This window comes from Branchiostoma floridae, chromosome 8, assembly GCF_000003815.2.
Source record: "Branchiostoma floridae strain S238N-H82 chromosome 8, Bfl_VNyyK, whole genome shotgun sequence".
Lineage (NCBI taxonomy): Eukaryota > Metazoa > Chordata > Leptocardii > Amphioxiformes > Branchiostomatidae > Branchiostoma > Branchiostoma floridae.
The window spans coordinates 9,289,260-9,311,251 of NC_049986.1; the positions used below are offsets into that span (position 1 = coordinate 9,289,260).

Below are 21,992 nucleotides of genomic sequence, written 5' to 3' on the forward strand. Positions count from 1 at the left end.
TATTCCGAGTGCGCATGTACAACCACATGGATTGTGGGTGATATGTCAAAGGTGAGAGCCCCTAAGACATAAACAAAGCACGTCTAGACATTGTCACCACAACTGATAAGTCTTTCATTTCTGTATTCAAGACGTGCGCACAAAGTGACACTAGTGTGGTAGACTGGCATTACCAAGTTGACAACTACAGTCATGGCATACTGTTAAGATATATAACTTTATTGCACAACAATTGTACGAGGTACAAAGTATGGCATCTACATAACTACAGTGCTATAACTTAACTTAAGGCTTATCTAACTAATACAGGAGTTGTAGTATGGGATAAGTTTCTTACAATCATTGGAGGCTTTTACAATCATTTGGGGAATTTCTAATGTCAAAACCTTCTTTGATATATTTTCCTATATCTGCCATGCAGGGATTGTCACATGTCATTATGTATCTGAATTTGCACTTCAGGTCCATTTGGATAAATCCTTGTGTACAAAATGACAGCCTTCTGTATAGAGAATTGCGTATATCGGAATATTTGGGACATACAACCATAAAGTGATATTCGTCTTCGATTAGCTCTGGACAGAATGGACAAACCCTCTGGTCAATAGGGATTTTTTGGAATCTTCCGGTTTCTATATTTAATTTGTGACAGCCAATTCTGAGTTGTGTGATTGCCCTACGAACGTCAAGGCTCTTTATGGTTGAAATGTAATTTTCTTGCTTGTAATGCTTGTTCAATGTAGAAAGAGAGGAGAGTTTGGAATTGTTTCGAATAGAGGAATGCCAATTTTGCACGTATATATCTTGTAAACGTTGTCGTAACTGAGTGTCACTTTTACAAGCGCAATCAAAGCTACCACATGATATATTTTGCTATTTTGGTACTTTCTTGTCATGTTCAACATCTCCAGAGGGGAAAAATCTTGTTTTTTTTGTTGTTTTCGTTTCAAAATCAGACAAAATTGACGAACGCGCTGATGTCATTCATAGAATGTACTTGCTGCTGCCTTACGACATAACACAGAATGTCCTAGTTTGCTTATAACGTTACATGTTTATATCAGACAACATTTGCACACACGAATCGACCTTGCTATCGTAGTTCAGATTCAGGTCAAGGCAATGTCGGATAGTCCTCTCATATCTTCCAATGCCTTTCAGTATCTGTTGCCGTGGACATTTATTGATTTTTTTCCGGGGCATTCACGTTTATTTGAATAAAAAAAAGCTCAAGGCTGGTGATAGCAGGGAGTCTCAGCAAGCTCAGCAGCTTTTCACTGGTTGATAGGGACGAACCATTGATACTGTGGATTGGGCAGGGGTGTGAAACTAGGGGGGTGGGTGGTGGTGGTGGGATGCATGCACTTACAGAGGCGGTCGCGTTTTAAGAGCGATGAAATTTATGTATTACAAGATATTGTATCACAGGTTCGTACATGAACATCATTCGATAGCCTGGATACCAGACCTCCGATGTAAATAATGAATGAATGAATGGTTTATTAGCACCAAAACAAGTGCGCATACACATGTACATATCTTTGCAGCCATACAAGGCTGAATTGGTGTATGATACACGATACGTTTGATAAAAACTACATTAAGACTCGTTTAGCAATGACACAATGAAATGCAGTGTGCTATAATTGCTCTGGATCGGAGGGGGAGTGGCGTTGTAGAATTTTCTTGGGGGTATTTTGGCCCTAAAGCCGAAGAATTGGCGAGTGCAAGACATGGAAACAGTCTGGTATCCTGGCTAATAATTCAGAAGAAAGAGAATATGCGTCTAGTCGCAGAACGGATAGAAAAAAAACATTTTCTGTACAGTGATAAGATATCTAAGACATTGATTCATTCAGTTCTAACGTTATCGTGTGTAAATTCTATAGAACTTGCAGTACGTTTTATCTTATCTACGACAAGCATTGACTTTGATGACCCAACGAATACAATGGAGTGCTCAAGAAAAGAAAAGACCCCTGTTATCGAACTGTAAATGTTACGACCTTGTCCTAAAATGTCGTCCGATTTCAGTCAGGTTCAATTCAGGAATGTAGAATCAATGACTAAGCTATAAGCCACGGTGTAGTTAATCTTGTTGTACATGGCTAACAATAGGACAGGTCACACTGCTACGGACAAACGTTTTCTTTTGTCGTTATCTGTTTCGGTGTTCCTTTTTATAGTCCATTACTGAAGGTTGCATTATGCTAAATCTGATCTACAGGGGGCGAACATGGGGGTTTAGGGTGTATCAGATGAGTATTCTGGCACATTTAGAGATGGTCATGATCTGGTTACCCTGTATCAGGAAATGCATATAAACGCCAAGCGTCTTCAATGTTTTACCATCCCTATTGTACAGTGTAAAGTGGTTGACCTGGACAAACGTTGCAGATAGCTTGTAGGGCCCCCGTCTTACGTGGACGGTTAAGGAGACCTGACGTATATAGATATTTGCTGTTTCTTACTTTCGCACAACTGTTTAACTGAATTTAGGTGTAACACACCAGTTTTGTACAGTAGGTACTATGTCTAATCCACCAACACCAAAAGGACCCATACTCTTTTCCAAATGTATGGTGCAGATGGGTTCTGTAACCTACTGTATATAGGTGTGGCTGTCCTCAAACACGAGGCCTCCAGCGTTAGTCCTATCCGAGAAAACGTCTCTAACCGAAGCTTTCGGTACCCATTTCCAACTGTGTATAGTAAGGAAATAGATGTTAAATGCCTTTACCAATGGCACAACATTCGGGCCTGGTAGGGATTCAAACCCATGACCTTTAGAGTCAAAGTCAACAAAACCGGTCTTCTCCCTAATTTCAACGTCTTTTTTTGTTGTTTTTGCAGCGTCTCGCGGCCTGGCGAATGTCGCCTCTGGCTTGATCAAGTTCAACGTCGAGCAGAAGAAACAGCCCATGCGGCGGGACTATTCTGCGCACGAGCAGATCATGCAGTCTGACGATCAGAATGCGCTGTCGGTAAGTCAAACAGACAAAAAAATTGTCACAAATCTGGAAGAAAAATAACTAGATTCAAAGTCCATCAGTGGTTTGAAAGTATTGGACTTACTTTTAGAATTTTAGACTGTAAGATTCAAGTCTTATGTAGATAACAAACACATGACAGCAGTGGATCAATATAGTAGATAGCCTGTGGCGTCCTCCGTCTGTTCTCAGGGATGGTTGTAATGCACTGAGAAAAAGATGCTTTGTTCTGCACTATAGGATATGGGAGTACACTTGGGTTTAACGGTATATACTATACAGTGCCATAAACAGGTATGTCTACTATGAATGACACTTGTGGTCTAAGATTAAGTCTCCCATGCCTTGACATTCTAAGAAATTGTGAGATTCGAATTCTCCCTTTTGTTTCTTCAGGTCCCGGACCAGCTCGACGGTCAGGATGGGTACCAGTACGAGGGTTCCCCGCGCATGGGCAGACGACATGGGCTGACGTCCGGTCACAGGGAAGCCGCCATGGCCTCCTCACAGGCCTCGCGCACAACTACGTCACTACAGAAGGACCTAGAGTAAGTCTGCGGCTGTCAATCAATTATAGAGTTGTGTCAATCAATCATAGAATCATGCCACACAGTTATGTCACTGTAGACATGACAAGTACGGGGGTGGCTTTTGACGGACTACAATAAATACCCAGAATGGGACATTTCTAGTATGGAAATATAAGAGCATTTGAGTATACTTCTGTATACACCTTTCTCACGCGGCGGCCATGGTAGATCTAAAACGAGTTCAATGAGGCAAACAAAAGACTGTCCATCATAATTAGTAGTTCAACCAATGATAGCCTGCCAGTTAGGGAAGCGACCAATAAGAGAATGGTTGCATGTCCGTCAAATATTTGCATTATTATCTTTTTATTTTGCATCTCTTAGGGACTATGGGATCAGTCTACACTACTCTGAATTGCTCCATCTTTTGGTGCATAACACTAGTTATAATATTTATTATTTGATGTTATATTGTGAAAATTTGTGTAGTTTAGGGGAAAAGTGAATGGAAGCTCATTTTAGAAATAAGTTTTGTCTGTTTGCCTCATTGACCTCGTGTTCGATCTATCATGGCCGCCGCGTGAGAAAGGTGTATTGTGAGATATAGAAACAAACCGGGCCAATGCTTTAGAACGCTCCGCTCCTGTGGCGTTTCAAAAATATCGTAATCAATTCCCTCTTTTGGTTTCAAGCTAGATTGTTTTTGGCCGGAAATGATATACATTTTCCTCAAAGAATAAAGTTCATTATCGTCAACTCGTCTTTTTTCAACTAAACGAAGAACAGAGTCGAATTTTCACTGATCCATGAAAGAGCGTAATGGGGATGTAATGTAGTCGTAATGTGTGTGTATTTGGAAACATTATCGCTAGGGGGCGTGGTGTAACATATGCTTCCATCTTGTTGCTTCACCTCCGAATCGATATTCCCATACGGCATTTAGGCGAATGACCTGAATCTGGGCTCCATTTTGGAAATAAAACAGCTCCTCTGCTCTTTGTAGATAAGGCAAATGTCATTAATGACAAAAAGCCCCAGGTTTAGTGCGAATGTAGCAGATATTTTTCAGTAGAATTCGGGGAATCCAACAAAAGGGTTTTAAATGCCGAGGGAGATAGGATATAGGTTATAGTTTGAGCTCATGATAAAGAATACGCCCGTTGCATAAAAAACGAATATGGCAAGTTTGTCTCTGTAATATCTTTATAATTTTATACAAGCCAGGTAATCGGCCAAATAGCCGGGATATACTAGTAGTTCGTGGACTGTTCCATTATTTATGTGGGTAATAGCCTACTAAAATGCAATGAAAGCCATTTAGTTGGAGAAATATTCAGTGTCAAATTTTGTAGCATTGCTAGAAAGAGGAAAATCTTTAATTCAGCTTATTAGAGGAATTTTTAAGGGTCGACAAAAAGGAGGCAGAAGGCACGATTTGGAAAAAAAAGAAGAAAAAACAGGAAATTTTTCAAGACTGGAAATTTGTGTTTGGCTGCTCTTTATCAAGTTTGATTTGCTTCAATTTGAATTACACATTGGCACAAAAATAGGGACAAACTAATCTTTCATTCGTTCTTTTTATTATTTCAGAACTACAAAATCTAAATAACATTTCGAAGTTTATACAAAAAATTTGATATCGTGCGAGTATGACCTAAAATATGCTGTCGTCTCCTAGATAGTTATCTTGGTAAACCCATCGGAATCCTTTTCATCCATCCAACACACAAAAACATGACAGAAAAGACGCGTGCTAACATACCATTGTTCCGTGCCAGGAGTTTTGCGGACATACACAGACATTCATGATGAAAAGGTGATCCCAAATCCCCCGGGAGAGCCCGCCAGGTGCCAGGGCTTTATTTACGGCCGCATACACGTCAGTTTAAACAAAAGCTAGGACCACAAAAAGACGTCTATTATGCCCTGCCTACAAATCTCTCAAACGAGCCATATGTCGTGTGGATTTAACTCTAATCTGCCTCATTTGCTCTCGGTTTATCCTAAATGAGGTAGAACGAAAAAAGACAGTTTTCTTTTATAAGGATATTTCATAAATTATATACTATGAGACTCATATTTATCGTTTGTGGTACTACTTGTGTCAAATCCAACATGTCGGACAATGTATGACCCATTCATTAGTCGCGATTGGGTAGTTTAAGAGGCAGTTCGTCAAACTATTAGTGACATATGGTAGAGCAAATGTCAATATTGTTTAGCGCTATTCTACCTACAAATCGGGACCCAGTAACGATAAAGAGATCTGCTTGACAGCGGACGAAGAGATATTAGCATAGCGTTGAATTCGTCATCAATTTAGCTGTGTAGGAGTTTGACTCTTACTTCTATACATCATACGTCATATATGCTCTTAGAATATCATAAAACAAAAGAAATCCATACACGTTTACGTTCGTTGCCATACCATTGACATAAATACAATAAGAAAACACCCAAGTGGGACATACTTATTTCATGATTTTAAAATTTTCATAATGAAGCTACCACCCCATTATACGATTCTAATTCCACAAATACAACTCGGTATGAGAGGATAAATTATTCATAGATACTCCGCTCCATTCGTGCTCAAGGACTAGTAAGGTGTGTCCGCACGCTACGTCCAGAACCTTTTTCTTCCAAGTGAATGTACTCCCTATCGTTCTATTTTGTGTGACCTGTAGACGGCGTATGTACACATGCATTTGGAAGCGTTCAAATTTGCCCTGAACGCGATGGTAAATTGACCATGCTTGTGAAAACAACACGCACCGTACACGAGGAATTTACATATACATGTACGGCTGATTTTGCAAACATAATTAGGAAATGCTTACAAACCACAGGGTACACATATCCAGTAAATAACATACGTTGTGACATACGCTAGAAATGACTGAAAAACGTCAAAATACAGCTACATGTGGAAAAAAAGTCAATAGAAAAGTGGGCACGAAAGTACCACATTCGATTTATTATGGTAAGTAAAACAGAATAGTAGAATACAGTACTGAAATTCTGAAATGTTTAACGGGGACAAAAAAGCATTTGAAACGTTCGATAAAATGTGCCATGTGCACAATATATTCACGCTTGAAAGCTTCTTTTATAAGATGTAAGGCTATTGTTTGTATAGATATGTATCGTTTTTTGATGTTCAATTGAAACATAAAGGGGGGTTTGAAGAGATGGTAGATGACATCACTACAAGGTGGAACGCCATTGGTCCGCGGGGCGCATCTTCGTACGTTCTGCGCTCCGATTGGCCAGAAAGGACACAACAACCTGCACCAGTGCCACACGGATAAATAATGTATTCCTCACCGCCTCCTGTATGGACGTCTTTATTGTGCGAGCCTTTCTCAGCCAAAATGGGCTTAAAGCCCGGTCCAGCATGACTTGCCTGTAGAGTCGTCTCCTCCCCGTATCCCAGCCATGGGGTCGTGAGATTCGAACCCGGAACCGTTAGGATTTAAAGAGCTGAGCTGAGTGCGTTCTTTCTGCGTGTTTTCTATCCAGGATGGCTTCCTTCTCGGCTTCCGGGGCCGGGCCGCCCATGAATCCAGAGGAGAGGCGGCGGCAACTGGAGGAACGCCGGAAATACAAGCACACGGTGGCCCGGCGGGCCCGTACCATGGCCTACTACAACCCCATCCCCGCACAGAAGAACTGTATCACCGACAACCGGTCTCTCTTCATCCTGAGGGAAGACAACATCATCCGGAGGTACTGCAAGAGAATAACGGAGTGGGGATATCCTTTCACGCCGGCTACATGTTGTCATACAACACCTGTAGTCATGTCAATGTTTCATGTGTGTTTCCATGTCTAAGCTCTTTTGTGTGTTCGTCACATAGCAGTGATCAAATGTTGAACTTTTTATGTGTGTGCAATATCTTGATGTCTTACACCTTTTTTGCGATGTAATTTTACCTCAATTAGCGCACTCTCCTATGGGAAAACAGGCGTGTATTATTAAATACCGGCGGTTCCCCCCATATGATACATGCATGGTTTATGTATGGCCATATCCTGGCGTATAAGAATATATGGAGATGGATGTATCAGTGTGCTGTCCGCAGTAATTGTGCTAATTAAGGATGGAATGGGTGAATGTAATGAGCTGTTGTACAGCCTACGTTATAGCCCGGTCCCATATTGTGACAAGTAATCAAGCGTTCGTGCAAGCTAGGGCGCGCATCGCATTAGGAGTCGCCGTCCGCCATCATTCCAACCAAGCAAAATGGTGCCTTACCTTACCTTCAGCGCTAGCGACCGTTTACGGGTTTCTTTCATTCCGTGACTTCCCTATAAGCATATCAAATGTATAACCCCCATCATCCATTCCTCACGAAAGCCCAGTATTACAGAAGACCAAAGGTTCGGGAAAATTGAATTTTTCATCCACGCGCCGTTTAATGGCGTACATATTGTCCAATATGTCCAATATACGCTTTACGGGGATTTCTTTCTGTTTTACTGGATTGACGAAGCGAATCGCAGATGCTATCGAGTCGGAGCGTAGTATCGCCAAACGCGTTTCTAATTTGACCGTAGATTGATTAAGACAGGTGATTTTCAACGCCCACTTTATCTTCAGTTTGTCCCGAGTCAGTTTTCTTCCATCTCTCTCTCTCTTCTCTCCACCCACCTCCCAAGAGATATGCCACACGAACACACCCTCTTGACAAATTAGGCGGGGAGTAAAAATGCCAACGTATGGAAACAATTCAAACTAGCGCCTCTCTTCTCTAGTAAACTGTTAGCTTAGCCCCTCCTAGAAGTCGTGACCAGGGGGTGTGGGGTGAAAGTGCGTTTATGGGCACGCAAATACCATCACACCGTAAATCCACCGAGGCAGCTCCGATCACAATGTACTGCATTTTATAGTAATTACCAGCAATCCTCGCTACAATAGACGGCTGACAGCCGCACTTGCACATCCCAAAGGGCCTCTTTATCCTGTCCATTCCACTAGCTTCAGCGTTCTCCATTCCGGACACACCTTCTTCTTAGTTTCGTCAAGTATTCCCCAAACCCCATACCGCAGAATGATGTATAAGGTGTAGATATCTGCTCTAACACACGACGTTTTGGCGCACAGTTGGAGTTTTCCCTCGGGACCTGGGACTATCCGACTTGCCTAACGACATGTACACACCTTGTTTGCAGAGTGTACTCAGCACAATTACATGGCAACACCGTGCATAGATTGCACGACCTGGCACTCGGTCATGACTGGCGTACGATACATTACCAGGGCCCAGGAAATTAAAGGAAGCACTTGGCACTGTGACAAGTAAAGCCCCCCCCCTCTATAATCTCACTCATTCTTATCTTTAGCCATCCCTTATAAATTGCATTGCTCTCAACTCGTGCCGTATATGATATATATGATTAATTTACAGTACCTTCTTATGCAGGATTGGTTTTAAGAGGGGGAAATAGCTCACCGTAATATTTACGCACGATATGAATATTGCTAATTTGACGTAAAGCGTCACCCCCTTTAGCTGTTCAAACACCATCGTAAACTTTATGCTCTTCAGATACTTTAACACGTTTCCGGGTGCTTTGCTTACAACGAGAGCCAGCAACAAGGTACATCTGAATGATTGATTGACATTGGAAAAGTCAGGCAACCCCAAATTACTTCCACGCTTTAGGAATAAAATCCGCACCGTTAGATGTTGAAACTTTGAGTTATTAGTATGAATATGTCTCCTCGTGAGGTGTATTATTTTATTTCTGTATAAAACGACTATTTTTCTGTCAGATTTGTTGATGTTATTTCTGCAAGCGATGCACCTTGCAATGTGCCGCCATCTTGCTTTCTTGCGCGAAATGACCCTTGGGTAAAATGAGTCATCGAGCGCCTAAAACCCCCTGAGCCCCTGTTAATTACTAACTGTGAACTGAAGATATGATGACGCCAGGGTCACAAATTAAAGCGACCGGGTGAAGAGAGGAGTAGATTGTATAAAGATTTTAGGAGAGACCTTGCTTTGATGACTGTGTAAGAGACATGCATAAGATTGACTACAGCCCAAAACAACATTCGAGAACCAAAGCACGTCGTTCTCTTGTGCTGATTTGACTAAACAAAAAAACTTCAAGTTCAATACGATTTATTACATAACGCCCAAACTAAAACTACTAGCTGTTTACTCGTTTGCAGTTTGGAACCTTAACTCATCTTTTTACATTTCAATTATTTATCTCTGCTCGTAAATATAGCTCTAGTATACATTTGAAATTGCCCATTTCATTCATTCATTCATTTTGTCAGTTGTGGGAGAGCATGTATCAATTATAGAGACCAATTTTCGTTCTTGCTTTATAGAATAAGCGTTTGTGTGTAAAGTACGTTTTGATCTAGAATATATATTGAATATCTATCCCATTAATTATACAGTGGCTATACTGGTTGGTTGTATGGGGTTTTGTGGCTACTATTACTAGTGTTAGTTTGTGTAGAAGGTTGACTCTGCTTTAAAAGCATACGTACACTGGATGACTGGCGTTATACACGGGTTTGGTAAAGAAATATCATAAGGCTTCTGGCTGGTATACAAGTCTTCAATATACGACAGGGTTGACTAAAAAAGAAATGAGGCGTATGACTCTTACATCCCCAAAACAAACATGGGCATCGATCTTTCCGTGTATTGTTTCTAAAACGTGTATTTGGATACCTCAGCGCACGTAAAACACATTCATCATTGGTAGTAGGACATTGGATAGCTTATTCAGCACCTTGGACAATACATCATGGATTCACTGAGAAACTGGATATATATCTGCCGCGAGTTTCTTTTAAATTTGCAAAAAAGGGGGGGGGGCACAAAAAGAGGCTATTTCTGCATAGCGTTGCTGTGTTTTTCGTCACATTAAGCTTTGATAGTACTGCTTCTACCACGTTAGTTCACCTTTATCCGCGGGGTAACCTATATCCGCTGTGTTGCTAAACAGGGTTTATAGGGATATCAAGTCGTTGGACGGTAGTTTCAAATTGTACTTTTTAAAAGAATATTGCAGTTTGAAACCACCATCTGTCGACTTGATTTCCCTAAATACATTGTTCTTAAAAAGAACGGATAAAGGTTACCCTACGGATAAAGGTGAACTAGCGTTATGTGTAAGCTGTGATCTAATTGAGGAGAGGTCGTTCAACCTTCCACGCATTGGCTAGATCTACCGCCAACCGGCCCTCGGCGGAATAGCCTAGCTCGATATCGGCGGTCTAATTTTCTCTCTTATCGTCCGAATTGCACGTCAATCATTCCGGATGAAAGCATCAAGTCAAACGTTTAGTCCGCCCGCTGGTGGGTTGGGTGTCATTACAATGCTATTCCGGCACGGCGGATATGGTCATTTCTTGCAGCGGAGAATCTCTTTTTCCCCGCCTAGTCACCTAATGATGTTTCTATGGGCAGCTTCTTTCCTAGAAAATCTCATCATTTATTCTCCCCTTTAGTTGTAGAATGATTTATTTAAGATAATGCCAGTATATTAAATATTTTGTGATAGTTAGCTGTATTCTCACAGTTTAGCATACAGCTAGGGTCTCGAAAGGAGGTATCGTACATACGTTTTGTTCTTTTCGTACATAAGATACAAAACTAGCAGAGTTCTAGCAGAATTTCGCGTCCGTCAATCGAATATACAAAAAATGTGTATCATCCAAATCAATAAAAACAATATAGTACTTACAAATGTCTTGAGGAGTTTTATTTATCTTATTGCTAAATGATAGACCGCTATGTAAATTAATGGTAGAATTTTCTTGTTTTAAAATCTATCCCTTACCAAACCCTTTTCTGTGTAAACTCAACATTCCATTCATTTTTTAGTCTTTAAAAACTACAAAGATCTGATTTCAGTCAAACAATCTTTTCATCTGCATTAGATTTATTACCTTTAACCTGGCAGTTGACGATTTGGTCCTCCAAGTCAGCGTATTTTATGCTTCGCTTTCCTACAAAGTCCAATTTTAATCGTGTGAAAGAATCGTATCTCCAGGTCATCTTGTGTTGGTTTGTCAGTCTGTGAAATATCAGCCCTTCTGTGTGAAAAATGCTGATTGGCTGCCTCTCGGCAGGTTAACTTGACCTCGCCATTAAATATTCATGAGGAGAGGATCAGTGTACAGAAGGGCAGCGGTGTGTCATGGGATTGATCGCATTCCATCTGTATTAAGTTCCCGGCTTTAGACATGCCACATGTTAAATGTATATCAAAAGCGCTCGAAGAATTTCTAGATATCATATTTGATCTTTACTACATCATATTTGGTCTGAAATGATGGCATAATGTGACTGAATTAGGATAGTAGTTCATCCTTTCTTTTATCATTGATATAGGTACGCTTATAGTTTTATGCTAGTATTTTTAAAAGAGATAGTGGCAATGACAGTCAAACCTATTGTAAACGAAGTACGGTCTATAACTTTTTATGAATAGGCCAGAGACGTTTCGATGATACTCTGTAATACTGGATAACCATAGTTCTATACAATTGTCTCATATGTAGTAAACGTCGAACCAGCTACAACACTGCGCAATAGTACTGTCGTTTATTGTTTTATGAAACGTTCTGATGTGGTTTTATAAAGAGGAACAACATTACATATGAACAGTTATGAAACACATAACGCGCTTGTAAATTACCCCTAAACTGACGTCAATACTTTATAGCTGTGCGTGCAATGATTCGTATGACGTCAAAAAGGTGTGTCCTCAGAAACGGCATTTAAAAGCATAACTGATGACGCCATTCATACTTTAGATATTCTTTTTAAGATGTAAAGTTCATCAACATTTGATAATCTTCATCGTAGCAGTATACTGTTCCGCATGAGAAAAGAATACAAATGTATTATGTGCCTCTTATTTGGGAAGGGGGTATACCAGCAATTGTTAGGTAAGAGGGTATATGTCACTGGATTGCTTCAAACGCCAATGTGAACGCAGGCGAAAATTGGCGACAAATTCACAAGTGCCACAATGAACAGTCGCCATAGTACCGCAGCCCATTGAGATACTCAATAGTTTGTAACAACAGAAAAGAACTACGATCAAAGCTATCCAAATGTTCCTATTAACAAGATGACTTAGACATAGGGGAAACCAAGTCTACCACGAAACAATTTTTGTCGTCGTATCGGGTGTTAAAGAATCCCCTTGTGGATGGAGCAACCCCATTTCCACATAGAAGGGCATGTAATATGTTCTATCTATTACTTAACTACCGGAAGAAAACGCGCGTATTTTCTTTGTCCAATTTGTGTCTTCGTATCGGGTGTTTAAGGAATCCCCTTGTGAGTGGAGCAACCCTATTTCCACATAGAAGAGCATGGAATATGTTCTATCTATTACTTAACCAGCGGAAGCAGACGTCCGTATTTTCTTTGTGCTCCCTTCCTGTACTTAGAACTCAAACCTCCATACAAACTCCCAGGGTATTCCCGGCTCCAGTTTGTCTGAAAGTCACGTAGGTTAAAGCCTCAAAGCCGGAAGTTAAGCCGAAAGGCCATCTGAAATCCTATCTTAAACATTACCAGAGCTGATGCATCATATAAAAAGCGATGACTACACAGATCAGAAAAGATTGTGAAATGAAATTATACGACGCGATGGTCAGCAATTCTTTCACTTAAACATTACTAGCTGAGATAGCACATATGCTCACAATGACATTACTTACATTTCTACTGAATAGAGCTATGCGTCTTGTTTCAAAGTCTATAAACGGACAATAGAGAGAAAAGCCCATTTGAACAAAAAGGTTTATCCTCTGAGATCGTATTCCTGTCGATATGTCCCGCTTGGCTGAAATTGAAATGTACTCGGAACGCGTACTGGCCGTCAGTAATTTCGTCAGACGTACAATTTATAGGGCGCACAGTCTGTCTAAACGAGGTTGAATGGGAAATATTCATGATTACTTTGGCAGCCATTTCGAAGAAGGCGGGCGTTACTGAAACCATTGGAAGGGACGGGGCTTGCCTAGATATGTATAAAGGACAGCATGCGTAAGCTGGTTTAGCAGCTGTTTGGGCGGGGTTCCAAAAGCACGGGGCCAAATGGCCGACAATCTCGGAGGTGGGCCTAAATCTGCGCCTGCCAAACGAGGTTATAACCCCATGTATTTCCATGGCAAAAACCTGTCGTAACTTCAGCTCTGTAGCGCAATAATATTTTAGAAGATTACTAGATATTACAGACTATACGTAAGCCAAGGAAAAATGTTGTTGCCCAACCGACCCTAGCAAAAACCTGCCGACCCTTGCTTTTAACTTTTTTCTTTGGTCGACTGTTGGCAAGAGATTGAGTGATGAATACTGAAATTCAAAATAATCCTCCTATATTTTACACACTGTTGCTAAACTTAAGTTTTGAACACTTTATGTAAGAATGTGAGGTAAACATTGTGCTCTTGTGTCCAGTTTGTAATTTTCTTGTACTTGTACAATGTTTTTATCTGTAAAATTGATGTTGAAAATACCAGTGACATGATGCAATTCAGTTTTACATTGTTAAACTGTGATTCTTGAATCATTTCGGCCGAATGTATATTCTTAAGCCTAAACGACTACTGTCCCCCCGAAAAATAGATTTTCTGTCTTACTCAGAATTCCACCGCATGACTGACAGGGCTTTCAGACGACCGGGTATCACAGGGAGTACGGTAGTCCTCTGGTGGTTTTCCCGCCCTTTTTACCTTCAATGTACATGACCTTCGTGTCGGCAAATTGGTACTGACGTGCACGTTCTTATGATAAGCCTAGTACTTAAGATAATCCGGCACAGATGTTAAGCCTATGTTTATACCAATGTTTAGCCTACAGTGCAATAGAGTGCAGCCATTACATATATAAAGTTGGTTTACCTTTATTCGCGGGGTATCCTTTTTGCGTTGTTTTTAAATATCATGTCGATGGACGATGTTTTCAAATCGGAATACTTTTAATATATTACAGTTTAAAACCACAAAAAATTGTTTTTAGAAACACCGGATATAGGTTAAACCACGATTAAAGGTGGACTAGCGGAATTGATCATACGCGATTGGCGAAATGCCCCTGTTATCCTTTTCTTGCCCACAGAAGATATCTTCATCATCTATAGAGCTAAAACGTTAACTGTCGCTTTTTATGATGTTACTTTCTTTCGTGCCATATCGGCACGTCTTTCTCAGTCTTAACGATGTGTACGCGTAAGGAATATCTCTTACACGGCGCCCAAATAACACCGTCAGCTTTCTTAAACAGCCCAGTCAAAAGCAAGCACGTTTAAAGATAAAGAAAAGTGCTTCGTCTGGACTTCTGCAGCGGCCGTGAACTTCTTGGGATCTTTGTTGATTTATTCGCTGTTCAGTTTATCAGCTATTTCCTCAATGGTCATATGTAGTATAGAAGTATATTTTCCTTAGCAACGGTTGCCAAAGAAACACGCTAGGTACTTTCAATGGTCAGAAAATGACACTTCTCTTTCTGCTTGTGACTTTCACTAAAATCTAAGATTGACGCTATTCGGACAAGTATTACTCAAGTTATACTGGTTTAGTTGAAATTCGGGGCATAATTGACTAATTTTCATAAATTTGAATAAAGACCACTAGGACCACGATATCCCACCTGGACCATAGAACATCATACCTGAAAATTATCGGCAGATATCAATCTATCATTCTATGATCATCATCATCACCATTAGTCCCATAGCATTCTATGATGCTGGGCTTATATGTACAGTGTGGACTACGTTTCTCATGTTCTAGGGCTCTTCTGAGAATCTCCTCCAATGCTAATGAGATTGAAATGACGTTTATTAGACTCCCTGTTTCAACCGTCCCGCCTCAACACGGTGCTTTTTTTTTCTCACCAAGCGATTCATAAGCGTCCACTGCCTTATTTTACGATTATATCTTGAAAGCAGGCACTCCGTTTTACATCAGATCCTTTGATGGGTTGTGCACTAAAATGGAAAACGGGCTCGAGAAGTACTGATTGGTCCATGGAATCGATGCTGCAATGGTTTCAAATCGAGGGGAGTATTTATGTTTCAAACGTGCCCGGCCTTCTCGTTCTCTGGATTATATCAGACGATCTGGTCCAACAATTCACCCCGTTGCCATGACAACTCGCCATCGTGCGAGTGGTACGCAGGTGTCCCTATTAGAGTCTTGTACTTCCAATGGAAAACAAATTCCCAGTAGATTACCGCTCCAGGTGCTAAAGCTGCAAATTGTTCGTTTAAAAAGGTCGCCATCACATTTACTAAACCTACCGTGTATATTAGCCATTTCCCAGTAAGCCACCGTTAGTAAACCGTTAAAAGAAGTGAAATTGAATTGATGTAGGAAAAATGTCACTGGCACCATTCACTAGATTCAATTTGATTAAAAGCGAACACTACGAAAACATGCAGTGGCAGTATGTAGGCAAAATGGCGGCTGAAGAATGTTGTCTGCCGCAATTGTTGCGTAGTGTCGTAAAATCCGGCATCGATTTATCACTTCCACTGAGACCCCGTTGGGGTCATATTCGTGCAAAATAATTCCACTAACGTCTAGTTAGAGGAGGTAACGTTAGAACAGCTTGCACTTCAGACATACCCATTAACTCATGACAATGTTTTCAGTTATTAACTCCAAACACTTGTAATTTTCAGGACTCCAAAACAATAACGAAAAAAGAAATGATTCTGGTGTGATGGTAAATTTTCAAGGGCTTAAAAATCGAGATTCTCGAAAGCTCCAACGCTCTCAGAATTTTGAATCGATTGCCTCCCTATCTGGGTCATTGGTCCCTGTACTTCGTACCAGAAGGTCACGACTGATGGATCGTAAATGGAGGTTGGAGGTAGGTGGCTGGGGTTGATGACGTCACTAACGGTCGCGGGTGATGCATCATGGGTGGGCGGCACCTGTCCTGACACACGTAAACGCCCCGACTGAAAAGCAAAGCCAGATTACCCATCAAATTTTACGGTGGGACATTACTATGAAGTAACAGGCTAGTTATCAGCTTTAATTGTGTGGTTAGTCATCACTTAAAAAGCCTCCTGTTTTGTATTTACTTTAAATTTTACCAACACCACAATGGCACATTAGTATTAGATTTGGACTTCCCTTGCTGTGCTTAATACATGTAGTATCAATTCATGAGCTACAACGAAGATGAATCTAGTGGGTTGCTCCTCAAGATTGCGCGTCAAAATCTTTTGCTGAAAAGTTATGAATCTGCACAGATCACTCCTGTTCCCTTCTGTTTTCTCTCATAGTATTATGCCTTGACATTCTGCAGAACTATAATCTATCTTACGTTAGGAACCGCATTATCTCATTCTCGCTTAGCAATAGCTATGTATGTGGCATTACTTTGCATTTGGGACTGCATTGTCAGCAAGGGCCCCTAGATGCAGTGCAAAGTTAACCAGCCAGTTTTGCCTGAAGAAGACGACAGATGGTCTTGAAAAAATCTGGTTGACGTGTGAATAAAGATCTTAAATTATACCTTATTTTTGACAATATGAATCTTGGACATGATGGTGGCGGCGCGCGCTTTTGTCGTGCGCGTACATTTGTTGTAACTTTATCACAACATGTTTACCAAGCTGCGGCCCAAGCAAAAGCGCGCCTTTCGGTTACAGGAGAACGCATTGCCAACTTTTACACATCCCCTTTCACATTCGTTTGCCATTTTGTCTGGCACGGTTTCTTCAATTTATTCTGGTAATTTTATATTTGATTATCGAGACCCATTGTATGCATCATACACGATATCATATGGCATACTTTTGATGCACGTTTATGCATTGTTTATGTATTGTTTGTCTAAACGTTTATTTGTCCTGTGCATGTACGGTCCGTTTGTCTCCGTCTTGTGTTCGTATCGTCATGTGTTGAATTTTGTGTTATGTTTACTTTTGTTTATTGCACGGTTCCTTGACAGTACCCCCCTCACGCCATTTGAATATTTTATTCTCCTTACGATCATGGCGAACTGCGTGGTTCTAGCGATGGAGGACCATCTCCCAAACAAGGACAGGACTCCGCTTGCCATCAAACTGGTGAGTCTAAGTAGTCAATCATTTCCCTGTATACTAGTAGCCTTTAGTATATGTTATCCTTGAACAAGGGTGCTGCTTACGGTTTAACGTGAAATTTTGCCTATAGCCTGGCCAAATTTAACGCAGATTTAAAGTGAAGGCTATATCTTTCACTGAAACGGCTTACTGGATACAATAGTTGTACGTCCTAGATTTACAGCGAAAAGTGACATTTTTGCGTCTTCACTTTCTGTCAAAACAACCAACAAAGCAAGCCAGAACCTAACTCCTTCCAAAGAGACAGTTGACGCGGCACGTCTTTGAACTTGCCGAACTTTTGCAGATATTTGGGTGCAGTACTGTCAGAAAACTTCTACTTCTGCTTGGAGATAACGTCACCTTGTCCGAGGATAACGTTTGGTGTACATGTCCCTGGCTTTGCCTATGGTGTTGTCTTGTCTTGTCTCAAGTCTGTCGGGCTGCCGGCCTTTCCTTGACTCCCTCCTCTCTACGCCTTTCGACTACTTCATCATCTGTACGATCGTGGCAAATTGTGTCGTCCTGGCCCTGGAGGACCACCTCCCGAAGGACGACCGGACACCGTTGTCCGAACAGTTGGTAAGTCGGTACCGCCCAGCAGCATCTGCAACAAAATGTCGTCTGCTATGTGTTCATGTGTAGATCTATGTTTTGTATATCAAATTTATCGTGTTTGTGAGTGTCAACGTAATATCTTTTGGTGTTTTTCTGTAAACAAAACCTCAATTCTCTCATACAATGGTGTTTTATAACGTCATCGTTTGCTCAAGAACATATTATGGGATGTTTTGCATTTGAACATATTATGGGATGTTTTGTACATCAAAGCATCATGGGATGCTGGCATGTCATCTCTCCATCTTTGGAAAATGTATGTTGCAACGCATTAGCCCTTATAGCTTTGTGACAATATAGGGTCCATTTTACGAGCATGCACTCACATGTTTTATCAGCAAAAAAAACACGTGAAACCCGTATATACATCGTGCAGTATCTGACAAAAACGTCAGCTACAAAGTGGGTAGAATTTACAAGTACGCCGAATCGACCAAGGTTGTTTTGCTATATTCAGTCTGGGTCTAATTGACAAGAGGTGGTTAGTAATCCAGTTAGAACGACAGCTAGTGTCTGCGTACCAAAAATAGTCCTTATCAGCTTGGTTCTTGTCGGTTTTAGACATCTTATATCTTGTCTACTTTAATTTTTGAACACCAATCCGCCATTTACATAATGTTTTGTTGGACTTGCAATGAAAGTTGAAATGCTAGTTCACGAGATAATCTATATCCGTTTTTTTAGATTGGGGTATTCACGGATATGAACTAACATTTTTCCAACTTCAATATTTTGAAAATATTACAATTTGAAACCACTGTTCGTCGACTTGACTTTCCTAAATACCCCGTAAAACGGATATAGGTTATTCCGCGGATAAAGGTGAACAAGCGTTTCTTGTAAAGGTGGCCATATGGTCTAGTCTGAACGAGATAGTCACAATGGAAAGATTGGGCGAAGATAAGGTTGATGATGAGCTAAATTCCTTACCGGACGGATAAAACCAGTTACCTAAACGTCAATATTTTCATTTTTTTTTTCTTTTCTTTAAGATAAGGCTGATTGACTTTGAGGCGTAATGCCTGAGACGAATCGTAATACCTTTTCATCTTACAACCGATACAATCCTCTATCACCTATTTCTTTCTTTTTCTAGTAATTTTCGTGCTCTACTGCATCAAGAGTGTATTTGCTAATAACCCCACTCCCTATCCATGATGCCGGTCCTATGCATGCACAATGCCGTCCTCTTTTTTAGCTTTAACAATTGAAGCAGATTTGAAATAAAGTGGATACAAACTTTCCATTAAACTGCAATGTATTTATCTATGTCACCAGCATTCATCAACCTCATATCTATTTGATGACTATGGTAAGCAAAAACTCGATACCGAGATGTGAGTACAGTCAAAACTGCCTAAGAAGGCCACTCTGGTGTAGAAATCTGGTGTATGTGGATCATGGTCACTTCAGACAGGATTCTTAATTCATTCATTCGGTTGTGCGAATGGGAAATTTATCTGAGAGACAGCTAAAAAGCGGTCACTGCATGGTGTTCCTTATGTACAGGCGGTCAATGTCACAAGTTGGAATGTACACACATTGTACGTGCCTTTGTGGGGAGAGGGACAGGCTGTGATCGGTCGACCGCCATGTTTCTCCAGACTCCTCTGTCAAAAGTCAAGTCATTTGGTCTGCCTTGGGGATATCTTTTTGCATTAGAAGCGAATAGATGTAGGTTTAATAGCCCGTGAACTGGCTTCTAGGCTGTGGTTTTACAGCTGAAACGACAAGTGCTGATGCTTTTATGTTATTAACAAGACGACGAAATGGATTTTCATAGCTGACTTTTGGCCGCACGCTGATTGCCAACGGAACAAAAACTGTTCACTTTAGTTTATAAAAGGTATAATTTTGATAGAATGATGACATTGTTTCCTCAAGAGTTCAAGCTCTAAGAGGAAAGTACGAGAAACGATTGGTTTAACTCATAAAAAATATGCCTACGCAGCGATTCTGTGTCATTGACAGAGTCGACCACCGCACGTAAATGTGAAATTTATCTGGACAAAAAATCAGCTCTCCAACCCTTATCTGCACCAAGCACATGTTATGCGTAGGCTGTACCGATTTTCACAGAAACTTTGACTGATATCACTTCTGGAGAAAAGGATGTTGAGCTATACTTTGAATTTTCTTAGAACGAAGCAACAAATGCCACATAATTGAGAACAACGAGAAATCCATAATTATAAACTATGAAAATTGCAGATAGCTCAGAAACTGATTCGATGATGGTTTCCATAAATGCCAATTTGAAATGTCTTGTCCATTTGATTTTGTCTAGACTCACTGAAGGAAGCTATTTTGTTGTTCATAAAATGGCGGGCGGATGCTACGCCGCCATTTTGAAAGAATCATATTTGCTTACACACAGCGACGTTTCAAATCGGTGAGAGATATCTAACGTTAAGCCCTGTCATAACACATTCTTTCAAATCGGATGATTCAAAATGCATCTACCAACCCCCCCTCTCAATGTCTCTTCCCATATTTGTTCATTCTCATTATCAGGAAGTGTAAAGAGCTGCATGAATTCAAGCGTTAAGATAACCACCGAGCGTTCAGACTTCCGGTCGCCAACTATATTCCACTTGTCATATGCTTCCTTCCATACAAATATTGCTACCGGAAAGCTCACTCTTGTACAAAACACAATGAAGAGACGTGATTTTGCATTCCAGTCGCCTTCTCCGTACATAATAGGCGTTATACGGCGGTGGCATCTGTCTGTGTTGAACGCCTGGCAGCGCCCGGGTTTTATGAGTGTTAGCAGACAGGGCGGTTGGATGGGTTTGACGGCAATAATGACGGACCTTATGAGGAGAGTAGCTTCCAAAGACTCTTTCTGCTGCCTACGTGCTTATTGGCGCATTTTCTTTCTCAGGTTCGCCACCTGGGTCTTCAAATCATTGGGAAGGGGTAGAAAATGATGGCGCAAGGAGGGAGAAATTTAGTGCAGAATCGCCCCTCATTTTGACTTGCTCAGAGTTCAGTATGCAAATGAGTATTCTCACATCACGATGTTGAGGTGTACGGATTGAGACTCACGCTTTTCTTAATTTTCTGTTAAAATTGATGATTTTGTGATTCATGATGCTGGGACTGAGATAAAGAAAACGCCTTACAACACATTCTACAAGAGTATATTCTCTGGTTTATATCAAAGAGGCATACACAGTGCCGCGTGAATTTTTAAAAAGAGGCTTATGATGCCGTACGTGCGCGACCACGCCCAACTGAACACAGCTTAGACCTGCAGCAAGCGGATTCCGAGAAAATCCACTTCTTGTCACCTAAGGGTACACCTCATTGGCTTAGCGCTGAAAGGCAAGGGTGATATCTCATGTATCAACGAATCAACTGTTGATTTGCTTACGATAAGGTTTCCCTGGTATGGAGAAACTATAACCTTCATCGCTCTACCACGGGTCATGAAAGTAATGGAGTTGGATGGAAAAATGAAGAAAATACGGGGGACAGATAAAGAAGGCGTAAAAACCGTTGGGACGAGAAAGCTGTCAATGCCTGCGATCCGAATGTGAGGCTGTTAATGCAGGCTTTGATCGCTGGAGCAGCGGCGCGGCAATCCAGCCCCGGGGAACGAGAGCTGTCAAGCGTGCACGTGCCCAGAATACACGGCAAGCAGTGACGTCATTGCTGCAAAGTGTGTGCTCTCTTAATTTCTCAACAGCAAATCTTAGTAAAATCGACTTCACTGCGTCTAAATGCCATTTGGACCGATGCTGTTTTACTGTAG

At 41.0% G+C, this 21,992-nt stretch overlaps 1 protein-coding gene and 1 long non-coding RNA gene across 15 annotated transcripts in view; one reads left to right on the forward strand and one right to left on the reverse strand.

Annotated features, from left to right (window-relative positions):
* Positions 1 to 21,992, forward strand: part of LOC118421257 (voltage-dependent P/Q-type calcium channel subunit alpha-1A-like) — a 128,505-nt gene that overhangs the window by 6,339 nt on the left and 100,174 nt on the right. For 12 of the 14 annotated variants that reach the window (XM_035828464.1, XM_035828473.1, XM_035828474.1 and 9 more), the window contains exons 2-5: positions 2,854 to 2,984; positions 3,387 to 3,538; positions 7,043 to 7,276; positions 17,494 to 17,599. In XM_035828464.1, coding sequence (XP_035684357.1) covers positions 2,854 to 2,984; positions 3,387 to 3,538; positions 7,043 to 7,276; positions 17,494 to 17,599 — 623 coding nt within the window. Of the gene's footprint in view, positions 1 to 2,853; positions 2,985 to 3,386; positions 3,539 to 7,042; positions 7,277 to 17,493; positions 17,600 to 18,090; positions 18,197 to 21,992 lie in introns of all 14 variants that reach the window. The other 2 variants (XM_035828461.1, XM_035828466.1) reach the window with 1 other exon arrangement.
* On the reverse strand, positions 16,230 to 18,044 carry LOC118421262. Its single transcript, XR_004831816.1, has 2 exons — positions 17,978 to 18,044; positions 16,230 to 16,480 (listed from the first exon to the last, which is right to left on the reverse strand). It is a non-coding gene; the product is annotated as an uncharacterized LOC118421262 (long non-coding RNA).